Source organism: Rutilus rutilus, assembly GCF_951802725.1.
Source record: "Rutilus rutilus genome assembly, chromosome: 9".
Lineage (NCBI taxonomy): Eukaryota > Metazoa > Chordata > Actinopteri > Cypriniformes > Leuciscidae > Rutilus > Rutilus rutilus.
This window is the reverse complement of record NC_140223.1, coordinates 17,411,746-17,421,619: the sequence shown is the minus strand read 5'-3', so window position 1 is coordinate 17,421,619 and position 9,874 is coordinate 17,411,746. Positions and strand designations below refer to the sequence as shown.

Sequence of the window (9,874 nt, the reverse complement as noted above, 5' to 3'; positions counted from 1 at the left end):
AACCCAAGATAACAAAAGAGCCCTCCGGATCTTTCCAGGGCACAATAAAGCGCTTGCCGGTTTAACGACTCACACGCGTCAGAACAATTACAGATTTTAGGGCTGAATAAAATGGGATGAGCAGATCACCCCCAACCACCCCCTTCCGCGATCGGTGACGAACATTAATTCTTAAGACGAAAACAAACTTTTGGAGAATTGCGTGGCACGCGGCATCGAAAAATAATAAAATGTGCGTAACAGCCATTAATTCGATTTTTTGTTTTTCTCACACACATCCTTAAAACTATGGCAAAAGGCACAGGTTTAATAACACTCCAGATAATTGTTTATAAAAAATATATATTTTTAAAGGGGTTTAGAATTTAGGATATTCCTATAGGGCTATAGCCTATATTTTGGGAAGCATTTAAAAACTAAAGTGATTTGGCGTTTGAAATCATTTAGAAACCAGTGCAGTGTAAATATTTAGTTAATAGTTAATCTTTAATTTGCTTTCAACATTAGCCTACTTTTGGAAAGTTTCCAAACGCCTGTGTTATTTACAGTTTTGTTCTGTAATATGCCCTATATCTCTTTTATTGTGAAATGAACGTAAAGCGTCATGATGCACATTTTAAAGCACTTTTTATGAGTTTTTCTTTGCATAAGCCACGCCTTCTCTTGGCTCGCTATTTAAACCCCACGCGCACTCCACACTCCACGAAAGGTAACTGACGGGTCCAAAGTCTCCTGGAGCAAGAAATCTGTTTCTCTTAGCTTTTTAAGCTCCAACACAGACGACATTAAGATTTTTTAAATAGTTTAGTAGCCTAACTTAGCTTATTGCATTTGATATTTTTTTAAACTACTTTTTTTTTTTTTTTAAATCGTGGATACCACTACAAACATTCATATCGGACTACTCTTACAGTCTGCTATCGTTCAGTAGCAGACAAGAAGATCCAAAATGGCTTGTGTTTTAATAACGTGTTTTTTTATTTTGATATTAGCGCACCAGGTGAGTAGGCTATTTCACACGTATTTGAATGTAAGCCGATTCTTTTGACCAGTGTTTACACAGTGCTAATCTTAGTCCTGTTTTTTATTTCCATAGGCTGAATCATCCGGTGTGTTTGAGTTGAAAGTGCATTCTTTCACAAGCACAAGCAGTGTGTGTGAACGGTCCAGCGACTGCCAGATCTTTTTCCGCGTTTGCCTGAAGCATTCACAAGACATCATACTACCCGAGCCGCCGTGCACTTACGGTACTGGAATGACAGACATATTCAGCGCGGACTCCATCTCCAGCAGTGCGCAAATTCGCGTGCCTTTTAATTTCAAGTGGCCGGTGAGTATAGCTCAAAATCAGCCTTATACGATTCACTATCACTTCTTATGTAGGCCTATGTATGCATGCATACATATTTAACAGGGTTTTCTGTCATTAAAGGGGATTATCTCGCTGATAATCGAAGCCTGGAACGCAGAGTCTTCTGACCAGTCAACAGGTATGCGCCCTCACCTGTTTTTTTTTTTTTTTTTTTTTTTTTCAGTAGTTAACACACTTTTATTTTACGCCTACTTCTGTATTTAACACATATCTTACATGCATTTCAGAGAATATCAACAACATGATCAGCCGTTTGGCCACCAAACGGCGACTCGCTATCGGCGAGGACTGGTCCCAGGACGTGCATCTCGGAGAGCAAAGCCAACTGCGCTTTTCTTATCGCGTCGTGTGCGATGAATTCTACTACGGCGAGGACTGCTCGGGTTTCTGCCGCCCACGCAATGATGCGTTCGGCCACTCCAACTGTGACGCCGCTGGAAACAGAATTTGCCTGCCGGGATGGAAAGGCGAATATTGCGCTGAACGTAAGTGTATTCAAAAACAGAACGTAAGTGTTTTTTTCGAATGTTGTGCAGTGTAGAGATCATGAAGAAGAAGAAAAAAATCGCGGGCAAGTTCAACGGTTTCCACATAAAACTTCTAACTAAGCTTTTGTCCACTGTAACAATAGAAGCAAAGAGCATAATTTAACAAGGACACGCGTTGAAACCTAATATGCTCTGCCTTCCGTGAAAAAGGCGGCATGTGTTTCTTTTGTGTGTCCCCCAGCTGCTTAGTTTAGTACTTAACAAATACTTGATGTGCCTGAGCCTCTAGAAGGGGGGTGGTTTTATGATGCCAGTCATTCTAATGTCCCCCTTTTTCTCCCTCTCCCTTTTAAACAGCCATCTGCTCGTCTGGCTGTAGCGAGGAGCACGGTTATTGTGAGGCCCCGGGTGAGTGCAAGTGCCGCCTCGGGTGGGACGGCCCCCTCTGCGACGAGTGCAAGCGATACCCGGGGTGCCTGCATGGCACCTGCGAACAGCCATTTCAGTGCACTTGCAAGGAAGGCTGGGGCGGCCTGTTCTGCAACGAGGATCTGAACTTCTGCACCAATCACAAGCCCTGCAAGAACGACGCCACCTGTACCAACACCGGCCAGGGCAGCTACACCTGCATCTGCAAGCCGGGCTTCAGTGGCAAAAACTGCGAGATCGAGACCAACGAGTGCGACAGCAATCCGTGCAAGAACGGAGGCAGTTGCAATGTAAGCAGCCGGTTACGACACTATACGCTTGAGTTTTGCCCCTTCTTGTCTTTGGTGGAGCTCGAAGGTTAATGGCTTTTGCTTTTTCTTCTCAGGACCTGGTGAACGATTACACCTGCACGTGCCCTCAGGGCTTCTATGGGAAGAACTGCGAGGTCAGCGCTATGACCTGTGCTGATGGACCCTGCTTCAATGGAGGAACCTGTACAGAAAAGGGGACCGGTGGCTACTCCTGCCGCTGTCTTGCCAGTTACATGGGCTCCAACTGTGAGAAGAAAATCGACCGGTGCAGCAGTGACCCCTGTGCCAATGGTAAGCACATTTTTATCTTATCTTTAGTCATAAATGCTAAACATTCCAGCAGTGGTGGACAGTAACAACATATTTTTACATAGTTACTGTACTTAAGCACATTTTATTGGAGTATTTTTATTTTAGGGAAACTTTACTTTTACTTCACTACATTTCATAAAGGCATGTCGTTCCTCGTTATTTTGAACTGAAGAAATCCGCTCCGAGACGTGATAGCGGTGTCCGTTTCGTGGAACAAGCTGATTCTTTTCAAATGAACCTGTGAAATAGGTTCGCAAATCGCACAGAATGATTCATTTGTGAATTGGACTGATCCGATTGCATCTGTTCTCGAGTCGACAACTCACTGATTCAAATGATCCGGTCGGAGCGAGCCTCCAGTGAACAATTCACTGAATTTACAAGTCAGACTCAAAACGAGCCAAGAACGGGATCCTCGGAGATTGATTGAAATTTTGTAAATGATAATCATATTTAGGTCACGACTGTCAGTTGTTCTGCTGTAAAAGGTGAGGTGTTTAAGCCCATAGTATTAAATGCTTGAATGAAAGCAGTAGAATGGAGTATACGTTTGCAAAATAAATATACATTCATCAAACAGTACTTTTTAATACTCAAGTACGTTCAAATTCAAGTACTCAAGTGAAATTGAAAAGAAGGACATAATACTTTTACTTAAGCAAAAGTACAGATACCCTAATAAAGATTACTTGAGTACTTGATTTGTGTACTTTGTCCACCACAGCATTCCATCGTCCTCCGCCTCAGACAACTTGCTGATCCTTCGGTTTTTGTTTTGTTTTGAGATGCATCCACAGTGCATGACGTACTAGACATGCCTGATAGAAAAGACGCCAGTGAGGCTCTTACACTGATATGAATGGCGAGATAGAGCTGTCATAAAGCAATAGACCTTTATTAGTCTAAAGAAATCACCATTGCATTCCCATGCTCTGGTTTACTCCCTTGCCCTTATTCAGTTCGCCTTCCCTTATTTTTAGGCTAATACGTTAACATAGTTTGTGGTTTTAACATCCTCTTTGTTTTTTTTTAAAAGGTGGCCAATGTCTCGATTTGGGTAGCAGAGTGACATGCAAATGCCGCCCCGGCTTCACAGGCTCACGTTGCGAAATAAACATAGACGACTGCGCAAGTAACCCCTGCCAAAACGCAGGCACCTGCGTGGACGGCATCAACGGCTACACCTGCTCATGCACGCTTGGCTTCTCAGGCAAATACTGCGGCGTCCGCTCTGATGCCTGCAGCCGCATGCCCTGTGAGAACGGAGGGACCTGCTACACCCACTTCTCCGGGCCCGTCTGCGAGTGCCCTCCAGGTTTCATGGGAACACGATGCGAGTATAACGAGAAGCCCCCTGTGACCAGCCCTTCTCTTCCAGCGGCCATGGTGGTCTCATTTACTCTAGGCCTCATCACTCTCACTCTTGTGATCTGCGCCGCCATCGTGGTGCTGAGACAGATGCGACAAGACTGCAAAGTCACCTCGACCACCGTGCGCAACGACCTGGAGTCCATCAACAACCGCGTCTCATTGAACCCGTCCTCGACATTAGGTAGAGAGAAGGAGGCTTTCCTCATTCCTGGTGGTCCGTTTAAGGTGTCCAATAAGGATGTGGCATTCAGATCCACCACCGTGGACTCTCAATCAAATTACAAGCAGAAGATGGTGGACTACAATCTGAGCATTGACGAAAAACCCACAAACAACAAGCTAGACATGTAAGTTCGTGTTCATGCTTTTTATGTTGATGGCATGGTTTTATTTGATGGCATCATATGTGCAAATCTAACGTTTATGTGTGCTTCATTTTAGGAAAAACTCTGAATCGACATTGTTAGTTCCACCTTTGAACTATCCGAAAGAGGGAGTGTATCACCCTGTGTACATCATCCCTGAACACATAGAACAATGTGTATTTGCTACTGAGGTAAGCATCTCCAAGTTTGTTATTTATGATTTCAGTGTGATGCTTTCAAAGAACGTACGTTAATAGTTTCCTTCTCTTTTCGTTCTTCTTAAGGTTTAACAGTATTTTTCTATCTGGAGTCCCTTAATCACCAGAGGGGCCGACCCTCAAAATGTTTACAGTCTTAAAGGACAAAAGGAAGACGTGAAGAGAGTATATATTATATCTGCATTATATTATTTATTTATTCATGCTGCTCAGTAAAAGGACTACTTTTTGATATGGACATTTTGCGAAGACAAAGCAAGAGACTTGAAGACTTGCATTATTTGCACTACTTTCTTTTCCTCTTTTTTTTTTTTTTTAAATGACCCAAATAGAATTTATATATATTTCATCATATTTAAAATGTACATAAAGAACAAGAACTCTCTGGAAGAGCTGAGAAGAAACAAGGATTCATTAATCACAGAAGCCTTGAAAAGGAAGAAAACAGACATCCTGAAGTTCATCTCACTCTATAAATCACACGAAGCCCAGTCAATCAGCCTTATGGGCGAAGGAGGTGCAACTGAAGGATCTGGAACTGTGACCGTGGAGTATTTTATTATTGAAATTTTTTCGGATATGGTTCGAAATGCTATTTATAAATGGATCTGTGATGATAAGCAATCAAAGTTATCGAAACAAGCTGTTTCGGCTGTGGACAAACGTCTTGGGAATCTACAGTTTATTATGGCTGTGATTATACTTAGTGCCTCCAATGGATTTGACTATCAGTGACGTTCACTCAAACCAAACCTAATCTTGATTAAGTGCCTCGTCTTTTAATGTGTTATAGCTCAATGAAGAAGGTACTCCTTAGAAACACTAAAAACTTTTTTAACTACAGGAGTATGTTTTTCAACGAGAAAATGACTTGGGTTCAAATTGTTTAAACAGCAGTGCATGATGGATGTTGTTGTGTACAGTTTTCATCCTGTCACCGTTCACTGCTGCTAAGCTATTTCCGACATTCCCAGGGCTCGGAAGGACCAGTGGGTTCAAACTGATAGCCTCATCATTGTCAAGATTTCCTGGTTTTGTGAACCTCTGCATTAGGGTCTTTTTCAAAAAACAAAAACGTATCATCAAGAGTAGAATTCTTTCTTTTCTTTTTTCCTTTTCCTTTTTTTTTTTTTTTTTGTATGTGGCTAATATTTTTTTAAACCATTTAAACCAAAATAGATACTTTTATATTTTATATTGTCATTCTTAATTTAACAATGCAATATTGTACAAAATATTCGTACTATTTAATTGGATTGTAAATAATTTGTATTTATAAAAGATAAATGTATATATGTTTATGTATTGTGCCTTTTGTCACAAGGCCAGAAATATATATTTTTTCATACAATAAATCCTGAAATAATTTACTTTGTATCATGACTTGTTTTTCTTCATGTGAAACTGATATCGGTTATTCCACGATGGATCTATTCAGCTTTTAGTTTGAATCAGATTAGACTTGTTTTAACGCCTATGGTATAAATGCAACATCCAAAGAACTTATAAATTAATGTTATACCCTATATGATTCAAGGTTTGATCACTATTAGAAAAGGAAATTATCTAGACAGCTGTAGTGAACAATTTTCCAGTCAAATTAATCAGAAAGAATTCCAATATTAACTTCACTAATTCACATAAAGTAATTATTGTGTTGTATAATTAGTTTGGCAGCCAGATTTGCTGTTAGCAGCTCTGGTCAGAGCAGTGCAGATGAAGGCAGAGAAAATTGTGAGGGGTTATTAATGGTCCTCAGACAGGATCACCTGCCATTCACCCCCCATTCTTCCTCTTCCTCCATTCAAAGAGAGAAGCCGGGGCTTGAAAGGGGGGAGGGAGGATTGAGCTGCTCTCACTCTCCCTGGGGAGCGTTGACATGTGGGCCCAGCCTGGTCTGACACCTGTCCTCACCACCAGCCCACAGACACTCAGATTTGTCTCTGTACAGAGACCCACCATTAAGATTTTCTATTTATCACCCCAAAACTCTCAAAAATGTATAAATAATTAGAGAATCATCCTGAGTTAACTGAACCAGAAAGGCATTTATGAAGATTTTTTTATTTCAAATGAATGCTGTTCTTTTTAACTTTCTATTCATCAAACAAACATATTATGCAGAACAACATTGATAATGGTAAGAAAATATTCCTGAGCATCAAATCAGCACATTAGAATGATTTCCGAAGGATCATGTGACACTGAAGACTGATAGTAATGATGCTAAAAAAATTCAGCTTTGCCATCACAGGAATAAGTTAAATTTATATTAAAATAGAAAACAGTTGTTTTAAATTGTAATAATTTTTCACAATACTACTGTTTTTACAGTATTTGATTGCCTTAAGAGACATCTTTCAAAAAGCAACCTCGGGTGAGCAACCCGTCTGTCTTCTAGTAGCCGTGCCAAGAGAAATCTGAATCATTCCCTTCCGAAACTTGCAGAGATGGAGAGCGTGAGGTGAGGAGGTGTTCATGAGCTAGGAGCAGGAGAAACTTTTGCTAAGTATTCTGATTAATTACTTTGTAATTTTGCCTCCACATCCCCCCGATTGTGCGCAAGCTTCTCCTCCTGTCCATACGGTAATTTCTCTACTGTGCGTCAGAGAGTCGCGTGGTTATGATGCAATCGTTAGCCTATTTTTACAAAAACTGCTTCTATGGGGCCATAACGTAAGATACAAGGTAATGGAGCCTTTTATACATTTTCGTGTTTCTTTAGAAATAAATAATGGACAAATGGAGTCTTTAAACGCCTCAGATGTAAAGTTATTCGCTGTCAAAGTGACGCCAAAATGAATGGGAGTCAATGGAATGCTAACAGCAGGTGATGGTCCGCTAATCAATGGCGGTGCCCGGGGAAGCTTCAATATTTTATGAAACACTGCCCCCCTGGTTGTAACCACATTGCAGCACTTCCGGGTTCTACGTCAGAACGCCGATGTCAATTGTCGAACGCTGTTCATGTGAGCACCATGACGCATGCGTGTGATGCTGACGCAGGAGCTGGCCAATACAAAACTACCGTTGTGACGTAGAACCCGGAAGTGCTGCAGTGTGTTTACTACATCAACAGCGTAGGAGACAGACACAGAATGTGTGTTTCACACAAAAAGTATTCTCGTTGCTTCATAACATTAAGGTTGAACCACTGTAGTCACACTATTTTAACAATGTCTTTACTACCTTTCTGGGCCTTGAAAGTGGTCGTTGCGTTGCTGTCTATGGAGGGGTCAGAAAGCTCTCGGATTTCATCGAAATGATCTTTGTTTGTGTTCCAAAGATGAATGAAGGTCTTACGGGTTTGGAACAACATGAGGGTGAGTAATTAATGACAGAATTTTCATTTTGGGGAGAACTAACCCCTTAATCTTTCTTTAGCTTCAAGTTGCATAGCATTATAGCCTATTCCTGTAAATGACTTGTGTTTACTCAGTCTGCTTGATTTTTAAACTGATAATAAAGTCCCGATATGGAAGTTTACTCCCCTTTCATACTCTTCATTCCATCTGTCCGCTCATCAGTCTTGTTTGCTTTGCGGGAGTCTTAAAATCTTTTCCCTGCAGTTTTCTGTGCCTCTCAGATAAGCAGGCACCTGCGGCTAAGCTAATTGGTCACAGTGACGTTAGCTGCACCATGAGCAGAATAATGTTGGTCATAGATGTGTAACGCTGAGTTTCACAAACGTTTCATATCAAACTGAAAGAAAAAGAAAAGGGAAGGTCATTGAATCAGTTCAGTTTCATGCAGTGATAAGGATCTTTAGACTGAACATCAATGTTTTATTTTTAAACCGATTGGTTTTGTTTTCTCTTTCAAGCTTTGTATTATCAGGAAGTCTGTCAATCTGTGAACCCACACCCTGCTGATGATATTGCGATAGTGATAAGGCTACGTGATTAACTGCTTTGGCATTCTTATGTCATGATGTATAAGCCCACCACGTTCTTAATGTCTAACTTTGGTCACTTAGCACTGTTGTGTTGTTTGAACTTTTTGAGTGATAACCAGCAAATTTGAACTGGCTATATGGTAGGCCAAAACAGGATACACAGAGCTGGGAGTGGCTTCTAAATGGCTAACAAGAGGTTATATGCTAGCCTAAGCAAGGTTTGTTTGGTAAGAGAAAGTCATTTTTTAGAATAAAAATAATTCACACTAAGAACAGTTTATATAACTAACTATAAAGATAACAATACAAGCTTTCACATGAACTCTCAACAATGTTCTGTTTACAATAAGCGTGCTATGCAGTTTTGTCATCTGCCGCTTTAAACACTCACACTCATTAAAGCCTGTGGATTCTAAAAAACAATGATTCTTCAAATGATTTAAAAAAAAATTGTTCCTTTATGTGGTTTTTTATTGTTGTTGTGGTGTGAACTTCCCTATTCTCATAGAATTACAATGATTATTAAAACGAGTAGTTATAGTGCTTGGTGTGAAAAGGCCTTAAGTAGTGTGTTCACACAGAAAGTTCACACAGAAAAATGCACAAACAGATAAAAATGAAGTGTGTAATGTTGGACACTTTATCACAGCTGGTGGATGGGGCTATTAAGGCTAAACATGCTAAAGCTAACAGCAACACATCATGTGCATTTGAAACATTGTTTCCTTTAAATGGAACAGCAAATGTTCCTGTATATTGAAAAACGATAAGTGTTCCATAAAAAATTCATACACTAATGACAGTGTACATGCCGTAAAGTGTCACATTAATGACTACTACAAGCAAGTGCGGTTGAGATGCCGTTGACCATATTTGATGTGCTCTATGTTATGTGAGTTGATTAATGTTTATATGGGAATAAAAGCCTAAATTAAGACCGGTTCATCATATAAAGCGAACGTGTCTCTTCTGAAGACTTTACTTTTTATTATTACTTTCACAATGTTCCTAATAACTTTTTGTCAAAGTAGAAGGAACTTTTAATGTAGGTTTCATTCAAATATCTTCAATTGTGTTTCGAAGGTGATCGAAAGTCTTTTAGTTGTTGGGTGA

At 40.3% G+C, this 9,874-nt stretch overlaps 1 protein-coding gene across 1 annotated transcript; it reads left to right on the top strand.

The window, feature by feature from the left end:
• Positions 1-697: 697 nt before the first annotated feature.
• Positions 698-6,235, top strand: dlc (deltaC). The gene is made up of 9 exons (XM_084419310.1): positions 698-1,000; positions 1,097-1,330; positions 1,433-1,490; positions 1,600-1,857; positions 2,218-2,579; positions 2,675-2,891; positions 3,949-4,630; positions 4,725-4,839; positions 4,933-6,235. The coding sequence occupies exons 1-9, from the start codon at positions 950-952 to the stop codon at positions 4,936-4,938; spliced, it is 1,983 nt and encodes a 660-aa protein (XP_084275436.1). The 5' UTR covers positions 698-949; the 3' UTR covers positions 4,939-6,235.
• The last annotated feature ends 3,639 nt before the right edge of the window (positions 6,236-9,874 follow it).

What these genes read in the sequence shown, in the direction of transcription:
- dlc (XM_084419310.1), top strand. Translation starts at nt 950, where the DNA reads ATGGCTTGTGTTTTAATAACGTGTTTTTTTATTTTGATATTAGCGCAC. An exon ending in CTTTTAATTTCAAGTGGCCG is followed by an intron (nt 1,331 to 1,432) that starts GTGAGTATAGCT and finishes CTGTCATTAAAG; the next exon opens with GGGATTATCTCGCTGATAAT. An exon ending in AGAACGGAGGCAGTTGCAAT is followed by an intron (nt 2,580 to 2,674) that starts GTAAGCAGCCGG and finishes TTTTCTTCTCAG; the next exon opens with GACCTGGTGAACGATTACAC.